This window comes from Orbicella franksi, chromosome 5 (genome assembly GCF_964199315.1).
Source record: "Orbicella franksi chromosome 5, jaOrbFran1.1, whole genome shotgun sequence".
Classification (NCBI taxonomy): domain Eukaryota; kingdom Metazoa; phylum Cnidaria; class Anthozoa; order Scleractinia; family Merulinidae; genus Orbicella; species Orbicella franksi.
The window spans coordinates 5,511,166-5,536,706 of NC_138149.1; the positions used below are offsets into that span (position 1 = coordinate 5,511,166).

Consider the following 25,541-nt stretch of genomic DNA (forward strand, 5'->3'; position numbering starts at 1 on the left):
TAGTAATATTTTGTATAAGTGACGCCATTGCGTTAATAAATGTTGCCAACGTTTTCACAAAACGTAACCTTTTAAGAGGCATTTGAAACTGCCGCACAGATAAACGAAGAGCTAAAAAGAACGGAATTCGATGGTGCATTTTGCAAAAAAAAAATCAAACTTCTAGTCGATAGATTTTCTCTTTTCTCGCTAAACGTAGAAAATCGGTAGAGAAAATGATCTATCAAAAGAAAAATAGGGGTCACCGAACGTCCAAGATCGTTAAATCCAGGCAAAGCTTTAGCAATGGCCATCTGCCCTACTATTGTTCATTTTATTACTCAGCGCGCGCTCTCATGCATGACGTGGCGAGTTAATTTGCATAGGCAGTAAGGATGCGCAGAAACAAACGTCCTTAAACACGGAGCGATCCTATATGCTCCCATTTGATTGGCTTATTCAGTCAGGTCTAATTTTAGCGCGTTGCCACAAAATTCTGGAGAGCGACGGGTGTAATTATATGCGTAAGAACACAGCGGTCATACGTCTGCGCATGTGCGAGCAATGGAGCAACTAAAAGGCGGCCGAAATATTTTCATGACATTGTTCTTTTCGTGGTTCATCGGCATCCTATAAATAATATTTTCCTCGTTATTGACATATTTGTTTATGTTTTAGCCTGTACAACGAGAGCTAGCAGAAATAAGAGTTAAAAATTGTTGTAACTTCTGCTTGTTGCAGGCTTTTCTTTTCCGCGGTATGTATTTTCCGTGCTCCTTGAATTTTTTGTCCGCCTCGACTTTGCATTTAGTGCACCAGTTTTTTCCAGGTTTATAGTTTAGAAACGATTTTCCCAGCTGGTCAAAGACCAGGTACAGGCGGTTTGGGATCGGTATTTTGGCCAGCTATGCCCCCATGACGATGGACATGAACATCGTTTGTCGTTTCGATTCATCTCGTTCCTGTGCCTCAGACAAATCCAGGATCCGGATGGAATCCCCACAGTCCTTGCCAAAATTTTTCCAGCTCGTCTGAGCGAAGCCGAATCACTGCAATTGTCATTTTCTTCTCCCATTTTTCCTTGTTTTACACACCGTTTGTCGTCCGTTTCCGGCGTCACGCATCGTATGATTAATAAAAACAGATAAAAATATACTACGCCGTCGGCTCGTAGCATGACACGGGTTTTCAAGACTTATAAACCTTTTTTGGTAAAGTTAAAAACAGAATGGTAAATCAACAGAACACCGGTAACTTGATAAACTTTGTGTCTGAAAAGTCTTAAGTTTTCCTTTTTACCTACTTTCTTTTCCTTTTACAGATTTCTATGAACTTTTCAATTTTTTCTGTAAATTTTGCGTGACACCGGTTGTTTCCCACGTTTCCTTTAAATTTTTGCGCGGGAAATCTGCGCGCGGCTGCCAAAAAATGCACCCATTTGCGCATGCCCGACGTTTGACCGCTGTGTTATGCGTAAGGTCCCTAATGCAGCCAGCGGACTCTACCTATTTCTGCTTCCGGAAAGTGAAACCAGTTCAGTTTCCGCTTCAGAGTGTTTCTAAACGCAGGGTTTGTTCCATTGTCTCGCTGTTTGCAATATCTACTGAGAGTCAAGAAGAGAATAATGAGCCATCCGGAACAAGGGGAGGAGGTGGGTCCTAGTTCATGTATTACGAATGCAAGTCTACTGATTGTTATTCCTGCTTGACCAAATACGGTTTCTCACAATATTTTGGCAAAGTCTTTCCCTCGCAATTTACTTGTTAAAAACCTTTTTCTTCACATCCCGGTTAATCAAAAGTCGGTTTACCCTAGCTAAAGATTGAAAGTTAACGATCTCTGTTTGACTTGTTGTTGAGAGGGTTTGACTGATCATTTCAAATTTTGTTTTGAAAGCCGTTTAGTCAGAATGTAGAGCAAAAATTCACAGGAAACCACATCAATTGGAGTATCCCTGTACGGCCAAATTGATGTTAGTCTCCTCGCTTTTTTCTGCTTTGACCAATCGGCTCTAGGATTGTATTTTACTGTATTCTTTCGAGCATTTTAAAATGAAGATAGAAAGCTATACCAGAATTGTTTTTCAAACATCAAGCGCATTTTACCGAGATTACGTTACACGTCTGAATCCGGTAAGGTAAAAATACCAGCGAAAGTGAAACCAAGTAAGCTCTGAAAAAAGATTTCAAGGAAACTTTCCAAAGAACCTTTTGAAAAGCTTCCCAATTCTATCAAACTTGTGATCAAGCGTTTCTTTCGATGAATAAGAGCGGAATCGCAAGTTGTCATCTGTTTGCCTGCACGAAAACTTAATTCGATTTCCACTGAAGGAGTTGAAAGGAAGGGATTTTCCCGAGCTCAACTAGAGTAACGAAATCTGAGTCATGAAAAGAAGTAATTATGTGGGTTTAAATTACCTGCACATTGAATTGCAGTTGACCTGTGAAATACTACGACTCTGTTGGCAAAATTTGCCGTAGATGCAACAAGCCATACAAAGCTAGACCAGAATTTTTAATAGAAAGATCAAGTACAGCTTGAATTACTCTATGTGTCAGGGCCTTGTCAATCCGGTAGGGGAAACCACCTAAGAAAGTGAAAGCATATCACCCGTTGAAGTCAATCCAAACGCGGCAGACAGAATGCCCTTCCCAATAAAAGCGGAGTAACAAGTTAGCCGTTTTTCTCCATGACTTAGTTCGATTCGTAACCGTGAGGTGAAGGGAAGGGGATTTCCCAGCTTAACTCGAGTAAACAAACTTGAGCAAAAAAAAGGAATGATGACGTAGATTAAATGACCTGTTTGCTAAATGGCAGTTGACGTATTGATATACGTAGACTTTGTTGGATAAATTTGTCGTGGACATGAGACGCGAAGTACTTAGATTGTCTCCGTCGTTAGTTCATCCGGCCCTCTTAAATCGTCTCCGTGAAGTTCTTATACTTTCCTCTTTCTGACATTGTTGCAGGTGGTACTTCTCAAGGACAACGTCCGCCGTCTAAGATCTGAAAGGTTTTCGAGTGCCGTCTCAGGTTTTTTTGTCGCGCTCAAGTGGGTATGCGCGGTGCTGGTTCTCTTGGGTCGGTTGGTTGGCCTCTCCATGTTCATCGTCTGGGCGTCGGACTGTTTCGTCAGGGAATTTCATACCACGGCACTTTGTGAGAGATTTTCTCTTTTCCCTAGTCCTAAGATCTTTGAGAGTGCCTGGCTCTTCCTGTGTGCTTTAACATCTTTGTTCTTGATCTTCTATGTACGCTGCTTGAACCATTTCTGTGGATTTCTGCCGGTTTTACAGCACCTGATCAGGAAAAAATACCTCTGGAAGCTCGTTGTCACACTTATTTCGGTGTGCATCTACGACCTTCTGACAATGTTGAGCAGGTCAGAAACATTCAAAACGCTGTCGTACGTCCTTTTCATGTGCGAAAAGTCTTCTGCAGTGGTAGTGGCACTTTTCTTGAACTTTCTTCCCTCAGACGCAGGTGGTCTGTCTCAAAAAAATTCTGCAATGAAGCTGGGGCTTTACAAAGCAGCTTTACTCGTGTATGTGCTTGAGGGTTACACAATGGCCATCCTTGGTTCGACGATCGCTGTCTACAAAGTCCTTACTGTGCCAAATCCGCCAGGCAGCCATGATGATGCACCCGACATAAAAGCCGTTGTGAGTTTGATGCTTTTGATAATCAACAATGGTCTGAGGTATTACTTAGCTGAGTTCTTCGTTTCAAAGCTTTTTGACCCAGATGAGGACATCTTGGGAGGTGGAACAAAGAGCATCTCGGAAAGCCTTGCACAACCAGCTACGGTGGACCAGGCTCAAGAAAGTAAAGAGGTATCTGGTCAAATGCCAACCCCTTTGTGAATGCAGGGAGAAACTTCAATTTTCAGCGAACAGCCAACGGAACTATCCGCAGGCCTCGCAGCCTTATTTTGCTATGTAAATAAATGTTTCCATGAGACTGACAGAATTTGTATTTCGACAGGCGGTCAATTAGAAAAAGGGTCATAGTTACACACTGTTGGAGACTAAAGAAGTGGAAGGTTAATTGGATAGACAAAACTCTGAGAGTTATGACGTTGGTACATAAGAGTAAATAGTAAAAACAGTAAATAAGAGATTTCCCATTGCCCATTGGCACCACGGCTAAAACATCGTTTCCCCTCAATACTAGGGACTTTAAAACTTCGTATTGCTTTTTCTTCACAGACAGATCCTGAAACCCACACTTTTAAAGAATCGTGAAACAAGTCCATGTTACAATTTTATATGTCTGAGGGACCGTTCATTTTTTAAGGGATAGGGGGCGCTGGTGGGATTTGGGGGGGGGGGGGCCACGCGAAAAAAAAATGGCTTCAAAGGGGGGCCCGCCCCAAAAAAAAGAAGAAAAAGGGGGGGTCAAGCGAAAAAAAGCGATGAAAAAGTGGTATGAAGTTTTCATAAATTGATGAGAAATTCTCCTGCTTTTTTCCCGAAATATAAACATCTTTAATATTCTGAAACAGTTTCAAAGTAAGAAAAAAAAATTCTTAGCAACGTTTACATCAATAAAACCAACTACAAATAACAGCGCTTCAACAGCAACAGGTTTTTGATAGGTGAAATGTTGTTCTAGCGACTATTAAACTGCTGAGATCGTTTTCTTACTTTTATTTGCAAAACAAAACTACCACAAAAATTTCGTGCTATACGGTACTTTGTAATGCCTTAATATAGTTCTGAATAAAACTCTTAAAAACATTGCCCGTAGCACATTTAACGCAGTGAAGAAATCAGTGGAGTACAGTTCACAGTTCTTCCTCCTCGACATTCTCTTCTTCCTCCTCGACATTCTCCTCTTCCTCTTCGTCGTTCTCGTCCTCCTCTTCATCATCATCTTCCTCTTCACTCGTATCATCCGTGTGATAATCTTCAGGATGCAGGATCCAGTACACCCTGTTCCTAACTTCCGGCTCAAGATTGGTGAGCATCCTGCTTCCTGCCGCATTACTAAAATAGTTTGCTTGCAGTAGGTAAGCGATTAATTTTGCATCCCGTCTAAACAGCATTGTTGCCACAGCTTCAACGTTTATGCACGCTTCAGGGATTGTCAGGGAAGGGGGATAAAGAAGACAATTTGGAAGCTCTTTGTCAAGGGGATTTGCAACACAGATGTGATACACGCGACGAATGTTGTTTTCTACCCGTTTGCGTTTTCTGTTCTTTGATTTCCGGCGGTTTTCTTTTAATTTTCTTTTCTTTGATACATAGTTTCCTTGAAGACCCTTGAAGGTCCGTTCAAAGGTCTTCTTCTTTCCTTCGAGGGTTTCTATTTCCCGTGAAACCTTTAACTGCTTCGCCTCAACACTAGCGATGTGCTTCACATTGAAATCGTGGTGGAATTTCTCGTCATGCTTCAGAGTAATGCCATTGGCCTGGAACAGCGTGGAGTCATGATCTTTCAGATTTTTTAACAGACCATTCAGTTTCTCAAAGGCCTCTTTTTGTTTTGTTATAGCGTAGTTCAATTTTCGTCCATCACTCGGCTTTAACTGGTAGTCAGGTTTTAACAACTCTCCTGATCTCTCTGAGAAAGCGTCAACCCCTTGAAAAGCGGCCTCTTCGGACACCAAAACTCGAATTGCCTTGATCGTTCAGCAGTAAATCGCTTTTTTAAGGATTCATCGCTTTCACCATCCTTTCGCATCTTTGAGAGAGCTTCCTTCATGATGGACATGTATTACAACAACAGGGGTGATAGCAGTGGGGCAAGTGATAGTATGAATGAAGAGTACGAGAGTAAGGACAGTGACCCTGAGGAAGATGACTTCAATGATGTCATCCTAGCATTCATTGCTGCAGACGAGGAAGATGCAGACGAGCGGCCAGTTACAACACGGTCAGGACGAGCAATAACTAGGAGATCTGAAATTGACTTTTCATTCTTTTGAGAAATTTAGATGAGACGTGTGCAAAACAGCTTTCTTTATAGATTTGTAAATATTCACTTGTCAAGTGAAATGTAACAGTTAATATGACATCAAGATACGTGTAGTGGCATTTGAACGTATTAATCTATAAAATACCAGATGTAACTTTTTTTCGAGGTGGCCAGGTGGGGGGGGGGGAGGGTCAGCCCACAAAAAATTCCTTTTAAGGGGGGGTCATGTGAAAAAATTGGCAAGCTGGGGGGGTCATTCAATTTCCCACTGTCACTCCCCCAAATCCCACCAGCCCCCCCCCCCCTATCCCTTAAAAAACGAACGGTCCTGAGGCTGCGCAGAATGACCGAAAGTCCGCGAATTCGAAACAGACTAGAGGCCAGGGTTAGAGTGAAATTTTAGTCCAATTTTGTTACTGTCCAATAAAAAAATTTCCAAAAGATTTTCAGCCTTATGTTTTGAGTCGAACTGAACTTAACTTTAAGCGTAAACTTTGATTTTCCGAACCTTCTCAATGAGCGAGATAAAAACTTTGGTTATCTCTTAATCCTGGGTTAGCACTAATCGACTTTCGAACAACCGGGCCGGGAGGTCGTTATTCGTGGTGCTGACCGAAAGAAACGCGGCCTCTGGGGACGAGAATGAGACAAACCATGACAACTACGTCTGGGCCGTCCAGATCACGTCATTCAGCAGACGGTACCCATTTCTGCTGCGGAAAGTGAAAGCAGTTCAGTTTCCGCTTCAGAGTGTTTCTAAACGCAAGATTTGTTCTTTTGCCTTGCTGTTTGCAATATCTACTGAGAGTCAAGAAGAGAACAATGAGCGACCTGGAACGTGGGGAGGAGGTGGGTCCTAGTTCATGTATTACGAATGTAAACAAACTGATTTTAATTCCTGCTCGACCAAATAGGGTTTCTTTCACTATCATGACAATAACCGTTTTCTTCACATCCCGGTTGATCGAAAGACGCTTTACAGTGACCCAGGATTAAACAAGTTCCAGGATTAAATTAAGCTCACAATTTCTGCTTTACCTGATGTTTGGCAAAAATTCACAGGAAACCCCATCCATTGCGATATGGTCAAACTGATATCAACCTTGGGTTAGCGTTTTCCCGCTTTCCCCTGTAAAGGTCTCCAGGGGCCCGTTTCTCGAAAACTCCGGAAACTTGTCGGGCCCGAAACGCCATTTTCAGTTAATCGGTATTTAAAGAAGAGAGGTGTATACACCTGAGACTTCTTGTACGGTATGGAACCTGTGTTTATATTAAGAATATGTGAATAAAACAGCTCTGTAATAATAAGGTTTAGATGTTGCTACGGCTTTCCGGGCGCGAAAACTTTTTGGGACTTTCGAGAAACGGGCCCCAGGTTTGTAGTTTTCTGTACTTTTTTGGTCCAGCATTTATTTCGATAGAAAGTCAAATCAGAATTTTTAATGCAAATATAATGCACGGTTAGCTGAATTACATCAAGCGTCTCGATCCGGTAGGGGAAAAATAGCAACGAAAGTGAAACCGGAACTTGCTCTAAAAAGATTTCAGGGAATGTTACTAAATAACCTTTTCAATGTCCCCTCTAATCTGTCAAAGTTGCGATCAAGCCTTTCTATCGATAAATAAGAGCGGAATTTCAAGTTATCAGCTGTCTGGCTCCTTGGAGACGTAATTTGACTCGAAACGAATTGAAAGGAAGGGGTTTTTCCCAGCCCAACAAGAGTAAACAAATTTTTGTCACGAAGACGAATAATTATATAGATTTAAATAATGTTTGTTGAGCGGCACTTGACACGTGATATACATATACTTTTGAATATATGAAATATCATATATTTGAACTGCGGAGAAAGATATCAAGGCATGATTGACCATCGCAGTTATACACACAACTTAGGCAGTTGTGAAATTAAAGCCTGAAAAAAATTCAGACCTGAACAGGATTCGAACCCATGAGGTCATGAGTTCGAATCCCGTTCAGACCTGAATTTTTCAGGCTTTAATTTCACAACTGCCCAAGTTGTGTGTATAAGTGCGATGGTCAATCGTGGCTTGATATACATATACTTTGTTGGCAAAGTTTGTCCTGGACATGAGAACGCCATAGAAAGCTGAGCAGGAATTTTTAATGCAAACACGGTTTACGTGAATTACGACATACGTGTTAAATCAGTAGAGGAAAACATCAGCGAAGGTAAAACCAAACTGCCTGTTAATGTCAGTCCAAAAACAGTAAACAAAGAACCTTCTAAATATCTCTCCTAATCTGCTTAACTTGCAATCAAGCTTTCCTTTGCGTAAATAAAAAGGGGAATGGCTGTTTCTTTACCCGTCTCAATTGACTTCGTAACAACATGAAACTGAAGGGGTTTTCCCAAGCCCAAGTGAAGCAAACAAATAAGAAAAAATCAAGAAGAAGGTTATGTGGATGACCTGTCTGTTGAATGGCAACTGGCCTATCATATACATGGTCTCTGTTATAAAAATTTGCCGCTAAGTCCTAAAATTATCGTCTTGTCAGGTTGCCCCTTTAAATCGTCACCGTGACGTTCTTTCCTCTTTCTGACATTTCAGACGCCACTTCTTAAGGATAAGGTCCGTGTGAGATCTAAACCACTTTTCGTCACATGCGCTGTGTTGATTCTCCTGCTCCGCGTGGCTGGGCTCTGCATGTTCATCATCTGGGCATCGGACTGCTTCATCAGAGAATTTCAGACCACGGCACTTTGTGAGGGATTTTCCCTTTTTCCTGTTCCTAAGGTCTTTGCCAGTATCAGGCTTTTCCTGTGTGCCTTAACTTCTTCTCTCTTGATCTGGCATATTAAGTGCTTAAACCACTTCCCTGGATTTCGTCGTATTTTAAAGCACCTGGTCTGGAAAAAATATTTCTGGACACTCGTTGTGATACTTGTTTTGGTGTGTGGCTACGACATTTTGATAATTTCACAAAAGCAAGAAACACTCAAAACTTTGCTGTACTACTTTTACATCTTTGAAAAGTCTTTGGAGGTTGCTTTGGTACTCTGCTTGAACTTTGTTCCCTCAAATGCAAGTGGTCTGCCTCAAAAGAAATTTGGCCTAAGGTTTTGGCTTTACATGGCAGCTTTAATCGTGTACGCACTCGAGGGTTATACAATGTTCATTCTTGGTTCAACAATTGCTGTTCAAAACGTCCTTAGTGTGCCACATACCGCTAACATTGAAGATTCACCCGACATAACAGTCGTCGCCGGTTTGATGCTCTTGATAATCAACAATGGTCTGAGGTATTACTTAGCCGATTTCTTTTCTTCAAAGTGTTTTGGCCTAGATGTGGACATCTTGGGAGGTGGAACAAAGAGCATCTCGGAAAGCCTTGCACAACCAGCTACGGTGGACCAGGCTCGAGAGAGTAAAGAGGCATCTGGTCAAATGCCAACCCCTTTGTGAATGCAGGGAGAAATTTCAAGAACAAGAAGAAGTAGCTAGAAGTGCTTTCCGACAACATTTTCAGCGAACTATCCGCAGGCCTTACAGCCTTATTTTGCTATGTAAATAAATGTTTCCATGAGACTGACAGAATTTGTATTTCGACAGGCGTTCAAAAACGTTCATAGTTACACACTGCTGGAAACTTAAGAAGTGGAAGGTTGTTGGATAGACAAAACTTTGAGAGTTATGACGTTAGTACTGGAAGGCAGTTGTACCTCGCCTTAGCATACTTATTAGCGTTACAGAATAGAGGCATTGTAAGCATAATTTGGAGCATTCACAGTTGTTCAAACGATATGTTTTATTGTGATTCGAAGTTTGGAATAACCTTCCAGTTTTTCTCAGACAGTTTAAATCTCATCAAAATAGCCATACTCATACTCAGTGATTTAGCTTACCTTTTAAGTGAAAAGCGATGTGTTCTATGCCATAAATACGTTTTATCTTTACAAACTAGGAATAATCAATCATGCTATGTGCTTCAACGCAATATCGATGCGTTAGTGTTACATTCGGCTGCTGAAGTATCTCAAGTACGTTAAAAGGAACATTTAATCCAGAGCTTAGCTGTTATTTAGCCCGTCACCTTTTATCGTAAATTACTTGTTTAAATTAGTTTTGTCCGATAAACTTTGTCACATATCTATAAATATCTACTTGTAACATTTTTATGTAGATTTTTAGTGTTAAGTTTGTTGCTTTAGCGTTGGAATAAATATGTCGTGAGAGACCACTGAGCCAAGCTGAAGGAAGTCACCTCAGAGAGGTAGGCCTTACAGTGGTGTCGGTTGTCAAAGAGTTGACCAAACTGGTTGGTTAGTTAGAAAACAAGGCCTTTCATGGTTACTAGGGTTGCCCCGGTTGATCCATGCAGGCTTAGTTCAAAGTAAAATCTTTCACCTGATCTAAAAGGGTACGGAATCTGTTTTGCATTTTATATAACACTCGGCCTCTTAGAAGCTCAATAGTTTTTAGCTTTTTTAAAGCGCTATGTTGTTGAGTTTGGAATTGTAGCTGTCGTTTTAAGTAGTTGATTTCGGTGATGACACTTTAATCCATGTAACTGGATTCCAAAACGTCGCATGAAAAAATAAACTATTGTTATGGTTAGTGTTAACATTATAAACGTGACTTGCAATATTCCGAATTTCCTGGAAGTAATGTCTAAGCCAACTTTTCCAGTCATCTTGTTGTATGACGTCATACGTCACCGCCATCTTTTCAGGAGCTATGTTTCATGTTTCAGGAGCAGCAAGCCACCATCTCGGAGCTCTGAAGCAATACATCGCCGTAATCTTGAAAGTTTGCGTGAACGCGTATAAATAGCTTGTGTCTGCTTTTGTCAGTTTCACTCATTAAACAGTGGCAACAATATGACTTTATTCAAATTGGTCTCACTTCTTTGTAGAGTTTCTTCTTCACCTTGGTTGTCTCAACCCATCAGTAAATGTATCCAAAACGGAGAAAAAATTTGTAGACTATCCGAAAAATTGTTTCAGCTATGTTTATTAGGGCGAGACAGCTTACTTTTCCTTGTGTTGTGGCCCCGGAAAGAGCCGTTTTGTGTTGCTCTGAAGAAATCTGTGGAAAATTGCTAAGAAACTTCTCATAACTATTCCTCGAGAACATCGAGGCCCTCTATCATAGTAATGACGTCCCTCCTTATGTTCCAGTATTGTTGCAACATGGCGCTTAAATCGAATCACCATTTCTGAGGACACTTGTTCAGATGATTCTGAAGCAACTCAAAACCTGAAGAGGACGAAAAAAAAACCTTGAAAAAGTGCAATGGAGATATGTATCCAAATCTTTATGTCCTGCTGAAAATCTGCTTTACCATCACAATCACGAGATGCGATGTGAACTGAAGAAGTGCCATTACCCTTAGACGGCTGCTCACTGTGTAACTCGCGTACGTCACGTTGATTGTGTTGCTTTTCTATGGCATGCTATAAAATAGTTATTCAACGCTCTCTCGTGGAATACCATGGAATATCCCACGAGTCACTTGTATTTTCTTGGTATACACACGAGTCTTTATACAAGGCTCGTGTGTATGCTCTTACGTGGGATATTCCATGGTATATCACAAGAGAGCGTTGAGTAACTACAACCCTGGACAAAAGTCCTTGGGACACTTATGTAATGTAACAAATTATCTGTGTTTTACAACTGAGGTGCTATCCTTTTAAACCCCTCCCCACCCAAGACAATGTTGAAAATCAGGAGAAAATGCAGGTACTAGTTTTCAACATTGTATGTATAGGGTGGGGGGAGAAATTAGGCGGGTGGAATTGTATTCGCGTCTGGCGCGTGCGGAAAAGCGCCAAAAGTGCAAACGTTGTCCCAAGAAGGCTTTTGTCCATGATTGTAGTATATACGTCTGACATATTTTGGTGAACCCGAGTAACGGTGGCTAAGTTTTCGTAACTCTATTTAGATCAGAATTGAACTCTGTCGTGGCATTTAGATTGAGCAGGTTTAAAGGCCAACAAGGGCACAAAACAGATCTTGATAACTGTGAAATTCGAAGGTAAAATATAAATTCATTTTAAAAAATAGGTGTCGTCCTCGGCGCCGTCGTCATTGTTCAAACTCCTATCGTTCCAAGGTCACTGTGTGGCTACTGAGAATTCACTCTTGCCGGGTTTATACAAAATGCTTTTAATATGCTGGAGCCTCGAGGTTAATCACCTGAGAAGACAAAGCAGCGGCATGCCAACAAAATGCACGCGCAACTAACGGCTCTTTGTCTGGGGAGCTTGGAAAACCAACAAAAACCAAATTATTCAAAGCGTGGCAAAAGCGCGCGCTTTTTCGTATAATTGCTTTGAAAGTAAGCCTTGCCGCATAAATGTAACCCGGAGTCTATATCGCGGTTACTGCGAAAATATGTATGTTCGGCAACATTTTAATTGACAGAGAACAACAGCAGGTTTTAGTATAATTGTCAGCAATAAAAGTGACCGGATCTTTTATAATGAAGAAATTTAATTCCATGCACCAGTTTGAATTTTCTCTGACACCGAAACTTTATCTAAGTCTGAATCTTGGTCGTAAAGTGTCAACAGAAACTTGTTTTTACATGTGTAAAGTGATTGCGTTTGACAGAATCTCCTTTCATTGTTGTCATAATTAAAACAGATGAAGACTTTGCCACTTTTTAAGCCTATCTGTCAACGTCGGCATCTTTATGAAGAAAATTATTCATCAAAGCTGCGATTTTTTTCTTGTCACTAGTTTTCTTTGTTTAATCGCTTGATAGACTCATTGCAGATGTTTTTGTCCTTGAGAGCACATAAAAATATTGTCAACCTTTTCAATTAAAAAGCAAAACATTTGAAACTAGAGGCTTGGAAAATAGGCGGCAATGAAAGACTAATAACCACAGCCTAAAAGCAAGTTTAGCTAATAATTTCGAGGTAAGCCCTTAAGCGTTTATGGTTTCAGTTTTTCTCGTTTAATCAAAAAAACCAAACGCTGATGTTTATTACGCTGATTGCGAACTTATTTACGAACAGTTTGTACTGAATATCTCACAGATTGTTTTATCTCAATGCAATATTTTTCTTTTTGTCTGTTTTCGCTTTTCATAGCATCAGCGCTTGGTTTGCATAAATGTTTATATTTCATTTCTGGTCACGAGGATTTCGGAAGTCATTTATTGGAGACTTTCATTTTGACAACTTCATTTGCAATCGCTAGATCAGACGCGAAAGAAAAGAAAGTCGGTTTTGGCGCTGGAAAAGCCAAACTTGCCGCCAGGCGACTTATACTAGTAAAACTTCATTCCAAAAACCGTTCGAACGGGAAAGATTTTTTAATGATCCGCGCGAAGCTTAACAGAAATGGACCCAAAACGGAAAAACAGTGGATCTTGCACGTTAAGAGGTAAAGAAGCTTTACTTGAATGGAGTAAGCGGCAAACTGTTGGATACAAGAACGTTCGTGTGTGTAACATGACGACCTCATGGAGGGATGGACTAGCATTCTGCGCAATAATACACCGTTTCAAGCCGGACTTCATGTAAGTAGACAAATTTTTTTCTTAGTTTATCCTTACTATTTCGTTCAGTTTGTAATTACAGTAAAACCGCATTTGATTTGAATATGAAAAGTATGAATTTGGAAATGTCATCAATTTTGTTGCTTTAGACGTGAGACAGTTTGTTTGAGTGATGACACACAAATTTACAAGAAATAAAATTCTCAAGACGTTCAACTTGTTATTGGACCCAGTAGACTTACGTTTCATCTAGTATTTGAAGGTGAAGAATTTAATTTACTTGCCAGTTCTCAATTATGAGTTTTTCTACCTCGATAAAACAGCCCGGATGTTACAAGAAGGAAAAGATTCGACGAGTTTTATTTATTTATTGTCCTTTCCGTGAAAGTGAAGTGTTTCAAATTCCTAATGTTGCGAGACGATAACATATTTTGCCGGAAAAAAATTCAGTTGTGTGCTGTTTATGTCTGCAGCAGCTGGTAGATAATTTCAAAGATAATCATATGCTGAAATATACGAACGCTTCCAAAGTACTTCAGACGTAATTCAAAGAAGACAAATGATAACTCTGTTTTATTAGCATACACTTTTATGAACCAAGAATGTCGGAATTTGTTACAATGATAATAATAATGACAAAATGATAAGTTCTGGAAAATGGTGGGCTCTATTCAAAATACACCTCCTCAGTGAATACTGAAGCAAATTCAAACATAAACTTGATATTTTAGAACATCACATAATTCCACATGAAGCGTGATAAAATTCAAAGACCGTGTGCTTTAAATAATAATTCAATGCCTGCCGTTCATTGCGGCAGCCGGTAAGCTTTAGTCGTTATTACAGTTCTCCAATTTGGAAAGAAATGAATTTTGGTGTTTCAGAACAACGTATGATTCGATCTGAAACGAGTTGGAAAGTGAAACAATGATGTCACTTTTCAACGCTTCAAGTTCATCAGCTACGCTTTACAGTCTAGTTCTGCGGTTTCTTTGGTCTATCTAGTGTTACTTCATGATGCGGTTGAACCAACTGTCCACTGATTTGAACAAGCACTCCTCACCTTACCTCCCTACTGATTGACGTAATTTCCTTCAATGCTACTTCTGAAACATTTGTGTTAGTTGATGATTTTATAATTTCTCTTTACCTGTCTGCATGACAATGTATAGCTGTCGTAAAGAGAAGTTGCGTTTTGATAACTGCTGAAAATTCTAAGGTTTAACACTGAAATCTCTCTATATATATTGTCACGTTTTTCATTTGGATACTTGGGTGTGAAAACAGAAAAAAATGTTAACATTTTTCTGTTTGGCTAAATGGTTTTAGAATTGGAATTTCAGTTTTTACATGAACTGGACATGAATCAACTTGCCTATTATTATTATTATTATTTTTTTTTTTTTTTTTTCAGCGACTTTGAGAATCTCTCCAAGGATAATATGATAGAAAACAACAACCTGGTAAGATTAACAAAGTATTTAAGATAAAACTTCTTATCTACATCTTTGCATACGAACACTTAAAAAGACAACTGCCTCGAACACAATCTCAAACCATGTGTTATTACAAAACGTGTGAATTGTGTTTTTGCGTTAAAACTATAGTTGATTGATAGCTGTCACTTTTGGGACCATGTTGGTAACTTGGTAATCTTTTAAGTGATCAGTATTTTACGACTTGCAGATAATATGTAGTTGTGAATATTAAAGTGGTATTCATATTACTTTAATTAGAACGGCAATGTATGAGACCAAATAAGAAACACTGAATGATCACACCGTATCATGACACTTTCAACTTTTGATGTCACGTAGTCATGTAAATGAACTGATGGCAATAACAGTAATTCTTTATTTTATTATTAATTTTTATCGCAATTAGAACTATGCGAAGGAATACTTTTCTACAATTTAATTTGCTTTGACTCGGGTCTCTGTAATTAAACATGACAGGCCATACAGCTGCTAGCACTAGTGTTCATGTTTTGCTTTAAAAATATTTTATTTAACGCTTCGCCAAGCTGAAACCAGGATAACAACTGTAGCCGAATAAAATGGAATTATTTTTGCAGGCTATCAGTTCCTATAGAGCGTTTTCACTCAAGTGGCCAGCAGCCACGCAAATTTTATTGGACGAAAAGAAAGTGTTTAGATAAGAAAAGAGTTCAACTCCCACAGGAAGGTTTAATCAACATGGCCCCCGTTTCATTGTTTTGGAACACCAACATGGCTGGCGTGACGCCATATGACAACAGTCTATTGTGATGTGAGACGGCACCTGGCATTGTTAGCACCGCCATCCGATGACTGCAACACAAAAAAACCCTTAGAATATTGTAAGGCTTATCAACTAGCTGAGAAGAAATTGTGCTCTTAATTTGCCTAATATCTCGGTGAGACATAACCAAACCATCCTGGGCTAGGAAAGGCAACAATTATAGTCGTTTACAAGATGACACGCCTTCTCCTCTGTAAAACTGTAGATTGGATCCCTTCCACATATACTCGCCATGAAAACAACCTGAACTGTAAAGAAAAACTCTATATGAAAACTTTAGTTTTCACTCCAGAATGTTAATTTTGTTTCGTTACCAGGCCTTCAAGGTTGCGGAGGAGCAGCTTGGTATCCCGGCCTTACTGGACGCGAGTGATCTGGTATTTATGGATGTCCCGGATGAACAGAGCATCTTGACTTACGTTTCCTCGTTGTACTGTCACCTTAGCGACATCAACACTTCAGGTAAAAAGAAACACCAACCTTGGAGATGTAGAGGCATTTCTTGCCTACTGAATAGATATTGCACAGCCCTTTTTCTTCTTCCTTAGCTCAGATGTCGTGTTTTGAAAGAAACAGTTATGGCACCAGGTAGTGTCAACTAATTTAATGTGTTGTAGCCTCTAGCTAAATATCTATTTTTAGACCAGTACTACGATTCACCATTAGTCGATGACGAACCCTATTCTCGCAAAAAGAACGAGAGTAGCAGAGACGAGACTCCTGGTTGCTCTTTTTTTTGTTATGATGCTGGTCGAGGTTGCTGAAAACAAACTCAAAGAAATGAGTGGATAAACAGCTGTTTGGACAAAGGTTGATCCACAAAAACGTAAAAGCGTACGTGCCATTGCCGATTGGTATTATGGGTATTATCTTTGCCTGGTTGAACGCTTAGTCGAAGTTCACGGTGTTTCAGCAATAAGAAAGGGGAAGCATAAATACACGTGCTTGTGCTGTTTCCTTCTATTACGCTACTGAAACACCTTGAGCTTCAATCAAGCAACAGGAAACCACCGTCACCCATAATTCCTTTTGACATTGCCGCGTTCGCTTAATCGCTGTTGTAGGACAACCTTTCATTAAAACAGATGTATAAAAGCAAAATAATGAATTTTTTATTTCACACTGTTTATTCTTTTAATCCATAGAAGACGCAACGGAAACAAACAACAATACCAACAAAGCAGGTAAATTTTCAGCTTGATTTTTTTTTTCTGAATGTTGGTAAATGTCGATTTAACGCAAGAGGCTCACCAAGATTTTCGTAACGAACTATTCAAAAACTGATTTCTATTCCAGTCGATTCCGTCGGAAAATTTCCCAAATATTTTGTTTGATAGAATTGTGTTGCTTGTCATTGTAAGAAAAGCAGTCGCTGCTAACTTACATAACTCTGTTTTTTTTGTTGTTGTTGTTTTTTTTGTCCTTTACAGGAAAACCCAGACGACACTTGTTTGATATTCTGGCTGACGAGGCGTACAAACGGCGTTTTAAATTAAGACAACGTGAGATAATCGAGGAAAGCGATTCCGAAATAACTGCCTAAAAGTGGACAAACAGAGGAGTTATTTTATAAACACTAGAAGACGATATTTCAATTTAAGTTCTGGTCTGAATCGAAATATACGTTTTTTCAAACTGTTTCTACTAAATGTTACACCAAAAGTCTCATACCATATGCTCCGCGTAGAGTTATTTTCGTAAGTCTAGAGAGAATGAAGTGTAATCATAATAAACATGAAACAAATCGTTGCATTCGAAACGCAGTTTGCATAGCAGCCCCAGGGTAGGGGGGAGGGGGCAGTTGTCCTTTCTTAATTAGCTGCTGAATTTAAGGATAGATTTCAAGCGACTTCAATTCCCAGACTATAGACTGCATTCTTAAGAATATATTTTTGAAATGCAAAGCAATTGCAGTCAAATGAAATAATACAAACGTGCAATACAACGAACGACATGATATTCTTGATAGTCTTGATAGCACTTCATGTAACATGATTCTAAAAAAGCACATTATCACGATTTCAGATGATCACATGATTCGGCCTGAATTTTTTAGGAATATTCTAACTGTCCGCTTTTTACTTTTGTGTCATATAAATTTTTGTTTAAAAAAAACGAAATGATATCCGAACGTGTCTTGCATGGCTTATCTTTCGTTCTCTTTCCATTCGACCAAAAATTCCGGTTTGCATCTTTGGAAATTTCCAGTGGCAAATGGGACAGCGTTGGGCAACCTCGGGAGCTAAACCAATTCGAAAATTTGTTACCGGACATTTCTGTTCCATTTGATTTTCATCTGGGAATTTTCGGTTAAATTGTTTTCTTTTCGGAAGTTAATAATTTTCAAATTTTCCGAAAACCTTCCAACAAAATTTCCGTACCATTTGCCCCGTTTCGAAAGTTCCGGAAGTTTTGGTTGAATGGAAAGCGTCCCAGGGAAACCCTGGGGTGTAACGCCGGACTTGATATCAAGGGAGTTTAATTCAAATGACGAATCATCGTTACAGCTCTTTCTAAAGGCACGAGTCTTAGATTTTAAAGTCACTGAGGTTTAATACCGTTGCCGAGCTTGTAACATAACTTTACTCAAGCTGTTTTTATGACAGCAGAAATTATTATGAGTGCTATGCATTAAAAGTAAGTTTTCCAATACGTCTGGTTTTCACTTTAGTTCGGTTACATGTGCCCTGGTTTTCAATTCAGCCTCATTCGTTTTCCCGGTATTGGGCTGGAACTTCAAGCCTCGTCACATTTAGATGAAACACATGCAAAATGTTTTGAATTTCGATCATAGCAACTAGTAAAAAAGTGTCAAAATTAAACCTCCGTTCATGGGCCTATGAGCTGGGAGGGCGAGGCGGGCTGCAGACCCCCCAGCTACGGAAATTATGTGAGTTTTTGGGTAAAACGCTAAATTATTCGAGAAAACATTACAAAATAATGCTGTTGGCGTAATTTCCAAAACTCTTAAATAAAGTTTCTACTTAGTTACTTTAAATTTTTTGAGAACTTTTTCTTTTAATAGGTTTTAGATTTTACTCGGATTGAGACTCTTGATAGATTGAGTATGCAATCTTTCAATATAACTATTTTGAGAATTATAGCAGTTTCATTGGATGTGGGAATTGTGAACGTTTTTGTTTTTCCTGCAATTTGAGTGCGTTTCCATCCCGATTTCAACATTTCCGCATTCGGGCATTGCGTAAAGTTTTCGGGCAAGAAGGTCACGACCAACCCCCCCCCCCCCCCCAAGTCCGAAGGTGCCCGAACGCCTATGCCCCCGTTCTCACTTCCAATGCTGGAAAATGGCAAAATGCATTCATGTGTCTATTCAAGGTGTTTTGTAGACATTTCTCTGAGGTGAAGAGGGGCAAAATGCAAGGAAACTGAAGTGTTTCAACAATTTGTTTGACGAGGCTTATAGCTTGCAACTGAGGTTCATGGCGGGGGGGGGGGAGTCTTTTCAAATGCAAATCACATTAATATCTTTTCTTATGATATTCCCTTGCATGGGCCTTCACTGTAAGCTAGTTCCATTCCAATACCGAGAAATAGTCTATTGTGAGCGATTTTGTTTTTCATACAGTTTGAGTGCGTTTGCCTACCGATTTCAACACTCACGCATTCGGGTACTGCAAAATTTTTTTCGGGAAAGAAGGTCACCTCCCCCCAAAGTCTGAAGGTGCCCGTTCACTTGACATCACTATAATCACGTGATTTCCCCGCCCTAGTTTTCCCCAAACACAGATCCAAAACGACCAGTGATTGTTGCGTTTTCAAATTTCTCCGGCGTAGTGTGGAGGGAAAACATTTGATGCGTTTTCAGAGTGAAAACGCCCTTTTCAAAATTTTTTCCAGCGTAGTGTGGATCGAGTTTTTGTTTTGATCGAGTTTTGCGTGAAAACGTTGCACAATTACCATGCGTGAAACGAGGGCAACAGGACACGCATTTATATGAAATGGAAAAGCTACTTTCATAAATAAAACATGAGAAATACTCTACTGGCAACTACGAAATTGTTATCACAAAACAACGGACAAAAAAAAACACAGACACGATCTCCGAATTATTAATCAATTCTACATTGAATTTCAATGTCATTAGCGAATAAAGGGCAGAAACTGTTCTCTATAAACATAAGAATTCTAGGTCTTTTTTAGTCTCTCTAGAAAATACATTCAGAATATCTTATCGTCTCACCTGCCAATAACTGATTTTGATCATTTGTTGAAATTCTGTCATACGCTTGCAGTTAGTGATGATTTGTAATACCTAATCAGTCTGTTGACCGAGTTGAAATTAGTCTCTTGTATACGAATTGTCAAGCAAACCGAATCCATAAAGGGATAGAGACCATGTCACCTTATTGACGTGTTTTTTTCTTTTGACCAAACTTCAATTAATCCACGGGATAATTTAAGCTTATTTTTCGTGTTGTTTTATTCATAACGTATGTGACATGCAGTATTAACCAGCCAGTTGCTATGAAGTTCTGATCATTAAAGTTTATTCAGCTGTTTCCCGCGGTTGAAGAAATTTTAGATTTAGAAAGCGTCCTCTATTAGTCAGCAATATCCCAGTTTGGTGAGTTTTCCTAAAGCCTTTCATATTTAGCACAATACAGACACCTGCATAACGTCGAACGACGCTGGCCAATGAAATCTCAAGAAACTAAGAAATCTTCCGCGAACCATACAAGCAATCAATATCAACAGACCAGTCGCCACTACAAAGTCAACTAGCAAATACCGAGTTATCGCAAGACCTGAAGTCGATAGACAGTTATCAGCATACAACTGGCTTTTTTAGCGTCTTTTTCGGACGAATTAATCCGAAAAAGAACTTTTTCGATTCGAAGTCTCTCGTTACGTTTTAAGCTGATAACAGTGGTCTAGACATGGCGAAGGTTGACCGAAAAACATGTTTATTCCGAATGGCAGGCTTTTTGGTTTATGTTTTGATCGGAGGAGCTATTTTCATGCAGATTGAGAAGGGAAGTGAAACAGACGCTGCTACGCATAGACTTGAAGAGTTAGAGCGTCAGTGGATTAAAAAATATAATTTATCCAGGGAAAACATCAGCAAAATGCTACAAGATTACGACAAGATCAGAGAAAACGAAGCAAAACCAGAATGGAGTTTCTTCAACTCCGTTTATTTTGTATTGCAGCTCGTCACTACCATAGGTAAAATATGTTGGTTGTTTTTTAACTCTCTTTTATATTACTGAAATACTTATAGTTCTTCGTGGTGAGTATCTATTTTTACCAGCATAGTTCCTAAACACTAATAGTGGTCTAAAGCGATCTTAAAGGTCTTGATAGCTTCTGAGTACAAGTAATATCCAGGACAGCAAAGTAAAGAGAAAGAACAGAGTTTTACTACTGAACACATCCGAGCTGAAAAAAACAGGGTGTATTGAATTTCAATGCTGATATGATTGTAGTTCTTGGAGTATAGGGCTAAGCTGATGGCTCAGAATTGGTCAAACTTGTACTGACAGCTGAGTCCGGGGGGGAATACTTCCTTATATGGGCTATAAGGTATGTGCGGCCCTAAAGGGTATGGGGTTTTAGCTGTTTTGGTCAGCAAATCAGCAATAAGGTATGTTTTTTGCACTCTGTTTTCATCATTATCGATAAGCCCTTCACAATGCCTTAAGCATTGGTCTGAACTAGGGAACTAATTATAAGACGGGTCATAAATAGGGAAGGGAAAATCGCAGATTTTAGCCTTAAATAGGGTAAGGGTTTTGGGAAGTAGGCCGCACACCCCAACCAATTTTTCTGGGAGTACCCCCACCCCCGGTCGGCGGATTAGATAGCTAAGCGATGGACTGAAATTTTAACGAAAAGCTGAGAAATTAACTGAGTTTCCAGCACTCCCATCCAGGCCCTCTATTTCAGAAGACAGGTGGTGGATGGGAATAGAGAAAAATAGTCTTGATGTGCTATTAAAATCTCAATACTAACAATCAAAAAATTGCTTGGAAACGAGGAGGAAAGTCAAAATTTTGACAACAGGGCTGATCAATGCTACGCATTGAAACTTTTTAAATTATTTTTTGCCTGCAGGATATGGCAATATTACCCCTAAAACATCCAGTGGTCAACTTTTAACTATAGCTTATGCGCTGGCAGGAATTCCACTCACGGTTCTCGCCCTGAAATCGGTTGGACAACTGGTAAACATTGTCCTAAAAGATATCAACCGACCATTGCACAAACTAGTTCACACCATACACTGCGATGAACGTCTCTGCAATTTTCTGGAAAGTGGAAACGTTTGCATTAACGCTGTGTGTTGCATTTTAACATGGACTATTGTGACTGCTATCAGCGCACATTTGGAGCCCGAGCGAAGCCTGGTTCCTGCTATTTATTCCATCTTTGTGACGTATTCCACTGTCGGGTTTGGCGACATCATTCCGTTTGAAGACCGTAAATACATTTTTATGGTAATTGTTCTCCCGGGACTCTGTTTTATGTCGAGTTTAATTGATTCGGTAGTTGCTTGGATCGAAAAAAGCAACGTGGCCTGTAAACGTTGTTTTAACTTCTCGAAATGCTTTCCCGTGAAAAGGGAGATGAGAATACAGGCAGATGGGGTTGAAGAACCCACAGAGGACGATAATAAAACTCCAAGCGACCAAGACAGGGCTTCTAGCGTCAGAACGTCAAGTTAATTATCATTAAAGGCTCTAAAGCAGGTAGGCAGAAGTTTCCAAACCGGGAGCATGAACTATGGCGTCGGTGGGGGGGGGGGGAGGGGCGGGGGGGGGAGGGGGCATAATTCCCACACTTCCCAGCATTGAGAAGTACTGCCCCGGTTTACCGGACTATTTAAGTGCCACATGTTTCCAAGTCCTGGAAGAATTTCTAACGTTGGCAGTTGGTCTCCAGTGACATGCACGAAGTAATTTTTTTTAAAGGGGGGATTTTAGTTTAGTCTTCTTGCATTCCTCTCTTAAGTTTCGTTTCAATTGAAAAACTCCCTTCTCCATTAATTACACCCACTTTCAGTGTTACGTGCATAGGCGACATCTTTCGACCATCTCTCGACATTCCATCTTTCGACATGCTATGTAAACGGCTGAAAGACCGTTTACCTGTGAAACTGGCAATTTTCCCGGTTATTAGCGGAAGAAATGACAAGTATATGATAATTACTGACCTCAAATGAATGAAGAAGATTGTGGAATTCCGATTTACGGGATAATTCAAACGATTTTAGTGTAGTCGATCGGCTCTCAATAGTGACTTCCGGTGGAATTGGGCCGCTACCGTTCAGTTAATGTTCGAAAGATGTAAACATTCAAAACAGTCGATTTATCCCTCACAGAATGTTTTCTTGATACTCCTAGCCTAGTTTGATGTCAAATAAATCCATCTTTCATGACTAAAAGTTGAGTTTGACCGTAAAGAGGGGTCCGTAAAGAAGTCAGTTGTGCTTACAATTTGACATAGGCCAGGTTACATAGCACGTCGAAAGATGGCATGTCGAGAGATGTCGCTATGCACGTAACACTGAAAGCGGGTGTAAACATTTCCACTTGTTAAGATCATCACCATGGAGTTGGTAGGTCAGACGAAAGTGTGCGGTGTTTTGAAAACATTTTAATATTTTTAGCCTTCTCGAGGTTTAGAAAAAAGCAATTTACTAATCCACCTGCTTCAAGAGGAAACAATTGACTTTGCAGGGAATCTATCTAGTATTTGAAGCATTCCGCTGCCATTGTCATGACCAGGAGCCGAGACGAGTAAATTAAAAATAGCTTTAACTTAGTGACGGAAATTAACCGTTTACGACTTGCGTGAGTTTCATGAAGAGTACATACCGGCACCCGTTCCCTGTCCTTTATTTAGCCAATAAAGTCTCGAGGATTTACAAACCTTCAAGCTGCTAGTAAAACAGTCCTATTCGACTATAAAGTTGAGTGGCATGTCTCAATCATAATCATTTTTGACAGCTTAATTGGTGGTTTTTTCTAAAACAGCTGGCATCATGTCTAGATCAAAGAGTCCAGGCATGACACAGCGAATTAATAAGAAAATTTTACAACGAAATGTTGGACATCTGATTGGAATCGAAGTCTGTCGTTCTGACTAAGCCACAAAACGTGCAGCAAATATGGCAAGCGCTTCCAAAACACTTTTGATTCGTCTAATCGGTTTTGTGGTTTATATTTTAATCGGAGGAGCTATTTTTATGGAGATTGAAAAAGACAATGATAAAGATGCTACTACGAACACATTTGAGGATTTACGGAGTAAATGGATACAGAAATATAATTTATCTAGGGAAATTATCACCGAACTGTTGCAAGATTACGACGAAATGAGAAAGAACGGGGCAAACCCAACATGGAATTTCCTCAACTCGGTTTATTTTGTACTGCAGCTTGTCACTACAATAGGTAAACTCATTATTTTTTATTTTGCATGTGATGATTAAAATTTCTACTGTACTCGACTTCGATGAAAACGATGTAAAAATAATAATCGCTCGCGTGTAATTGATTGCTAGTTTGTTCCAAACTTGTTCATTCACTAAATCTAACCGGTTTAAAAAGACAGAGTCACTGAAATACCGGGCCATTTTTCATGCTAAAACTGACAACTTGCTCGTTTAAGTGATATACGGTGTTTTTAACGAAAGTCCAGATGTAAGCTGGAAGACGATTATGGCGCTACTTGTCCGCAGAGCAAACTGTCACTTGCCATGCATTTTGTTTCACGAATGCAAAGCCCGGACCGCGAGTCTAAAGCCCGGCCCCTAACATTTTACGCGTTGATGGTTTTTCAACATTATTTCACTTTATTTCATATTTAATATATAGTATAGGGGTGGCGAATGACTTCTCAGCTTAAAATGTTTGCTCCATTTACAGATCTGCTATTTATATCCCTTCCGAGAGTATTCAATTGATATGAAATGATCAATACACCGCGAAAGAGAATATATTGATCAGTGCCAACATCAAATATGCCTTTAGAGGTGTCACGTGTCCAAGCGATGTAGCTAGCTGTTCAAGCAATTTAATTTGTAGATACCTAAACGCTCAGATCAAATTAAAGCGTATAGAACTGGCCAAGAACTTCAAAATAAAAATATTTTCGAATTTTTCACGACCTCTAAATGCGAACGTCCGAGCATAAAAGCACAATAAAGGGACAAGGTATTGTATTTGTGGATGGAATTTAGCTTCCTTATTCTGGCCGAGTCAGTATTACAAGTTTTCATCTTTTTCCCAATGTTATTTCTGTAATATTTTATTTTACTGTGAACTCCTTTTTTTTTGCAGGATATGGTAATATTACCCCGCAAACGCCATCTGGTCAAATTTTCACTATAGCTTATGCGGTCGGAGGAATTCCCCTCACAGTTTTGGCGCTGAAATCGATCGGTGAACTGGTTAACATTGCGTTGCGAACAATTAACCGACCATTGCACATAAAACTCCACACCATACAGTGCAATGAAAGTAGCTGCGACTTCTTGGAGAAGGGAAACCTTACAATCAACTCCGTTTCTTTAATTCTAACATGGATTATTGCGTCTGCAACCAGCGCGAGTTTAACGCCAGAACAGAGTTTCATTAGCAATGTGTATTCCACTTTCGTAACCTATTCCACAGTAGGTTTTGGCGATATCATACCATTTGAAGAGCATAAATACGTTTTTTTGATAATTGTATTGCCCGGATTGTCTTTCATGTCGAGTTTAATCAATTCGATTGTAGCTTACGTGGAAAAGATCAGCCTTCTGAATCATAATTGTTTTAGTATTCCGAAGTGCCTTTCAGCGGAAAGAGCCTCTAATTCGAGAATAAGCGCGGATAATTTTCAGCAAGAGACACCGAACGTTAATGAACTGGCCTTGTAA

General features: G+C 39.7%; 5 protein-coding genes across 6 annotated transcripts; all 5 read left to right on the plus strand.

Moving 5' to 3' along the window:
• Positions 1-1,456: 1,456 nt before the first annotated feature.
• Positions 1,457-12,226, plus strand: LOC145486467 (uncharacterized). Its single transcript, XM_081465141.1, has 3 exons — positions 1,457-1,630; positions 2,949-4,021; positions 9,527-12,226. The coding sequence occupies exons 1-2, from the start codon at positions 1,604-1,606 to the stop codon at positions 3,840-3,842; spliced, it is 921 nt and encodes a 306-aa protein (XP_081321267.1). The 5' UTR covers positions 1,457-1,603; the 3' UTR covers positions 3,843-4,021; positions 9,527-12,226.
• On the plus strand, positions 8,452-9,539 carry LOC145486958 (uncharacterized; the record flags this gene model as incomplete). Its single annotated transcript, XM_081465662.1, has 1 exon — positions 8,452-9,539. A coding segment is annotated over one exon (876 nt), but the record flags the coding sequence as incomplete, so codon positions are not given.
• Positions 12,227-12,527: 301 nt separating the features above from the next.
• LOC145486469 (MICAL-like protein 2) lies at positions 12,528-19,698 on the plus strand. 2 transcript variants are annotated; one of them, XM_081465144.1, is made up of 6 exons: positions 12,528-12,791; positions 13,075-13,396; positions 14,790-14,838; positions 15,973-16,117; positions 16,801-16,839; positions 17,086-19,698. In XM_081465144.1, exons 2-6 carry the CDS (start codon positions 13,218-13,220, stop codon positions 17,196-17,198), a joined length of 525 nt encoding a protein of 174 aa, XP_081321270.1. In that variant the 5' UTR covers positions 12,528-12,791; positions 13,075-13,217; the 3' UTR covers positions 17,199-19,698. The 2 variants fall into 2 exon arrangements, with proteins under 2 accessions (XP_081321270.1, XP_081321269.1); XM_081465143.1 differs by lacking the exon at positions 12,528-12,791 and having other exon boundaries at positions 12,915-13,396.
• Positions 19,699-20,013: 315 nt separating this feature from the next.
• Positions 20,014-25,043, plus strand: LOC145486468 (potassium channel subfamily K member 3-like). The gene is made up of 3 exons (XM_081465142.1): positions 20,014-20,842; positions 21,731-22,365; positions 24,961-25,043. Exons 1-2 carry the CDS (start codon positions 20,554-20,556, stop codon positions 22,339-22,341), a joined length of 900 nt encoding a protein of 299 aa, XP_081321268.1. The 5' UTR covers positions 20,014-20,553; the 3' UTR covers positions 22,342-22,365; positions 24,961-25,043.
• LOC145486959 (potassium channel subfamily K member 9-like) lies at positions 23,787-25,541 on the plus strand. The gene is made up of 2 exons (XM_081465663.1): positions 23,787-24,072; positions 24,961-25,541. Exons 1-2 carry the CDS (start codon positions 23,787-23,789, stop codon positions 25,539-25,541), a joined length of 867 nt encoding a protein of 288 aa, XP_081321789.1.

Bases quoted from the DNA above. Each gene is read 5' to 3' on its own strand.
- LOC145486467 (XM_081465141.1), top strand. From the start codon at position 1,604: ATGAGCCATCCGGAACAAGGGGAGGAG. The intron at 1,631-2,948 runs GTGGGTCCTAGT...ACATTGTTGCAG, and splicing joins ATCCGGAACAAGGGGAGGAG to GTGGTACTTCTCAAGGACAA.
- LOC145486469 (XM_081465144.1), top strand. From the start codon at position 13,218: ATGGACCCAAAACGGAAAAACAGTGGATCTTGCACGTTAAGAGGTAAA. The intron at 13,397-14,789 runs GTAAGTAGACAA...TTTTTTTTTCAG, and splicing joins CGTTTCAAGCCGGACTTCAT to CGACTTTGAGAATCTCTCCA. The intron at 16,840-17,085 runs GTAAATTTTCAG...TGTCCTTTACAG, and splicing joins CAACAATACCAACAAAGCAG to GAAAACCCAGACGACACTTG.
- LOC145486468 (XM_081465142.1), top strand. From the start codon at position 20,554: ATGGCGAAGGTTGACCGAAAAACATGTTTATTCCGAATGGCAGGCTTT. The intron at 20,843-21,730 runs GTAAAATATGTT...TTTTGCCTGCAG, and splicing joins GCAGCTCGTCACTACCATAG to GATATGGCAATATTACCCCT.
- LOC145486959 (XM_081465663.1), top strand. From the start codon at position 23,787: ATGGCAAGCGCTTCCAAAACACTTTTGATTCGTCTAATCGGTTTTGTG. The intron at 24,073-24,960 runs GTAAACTCATTA...TTTTTTTTGCAG, and splicing joins GCAGCTTGTCACTACAATAG to GATATGGTAATATTACCCCG.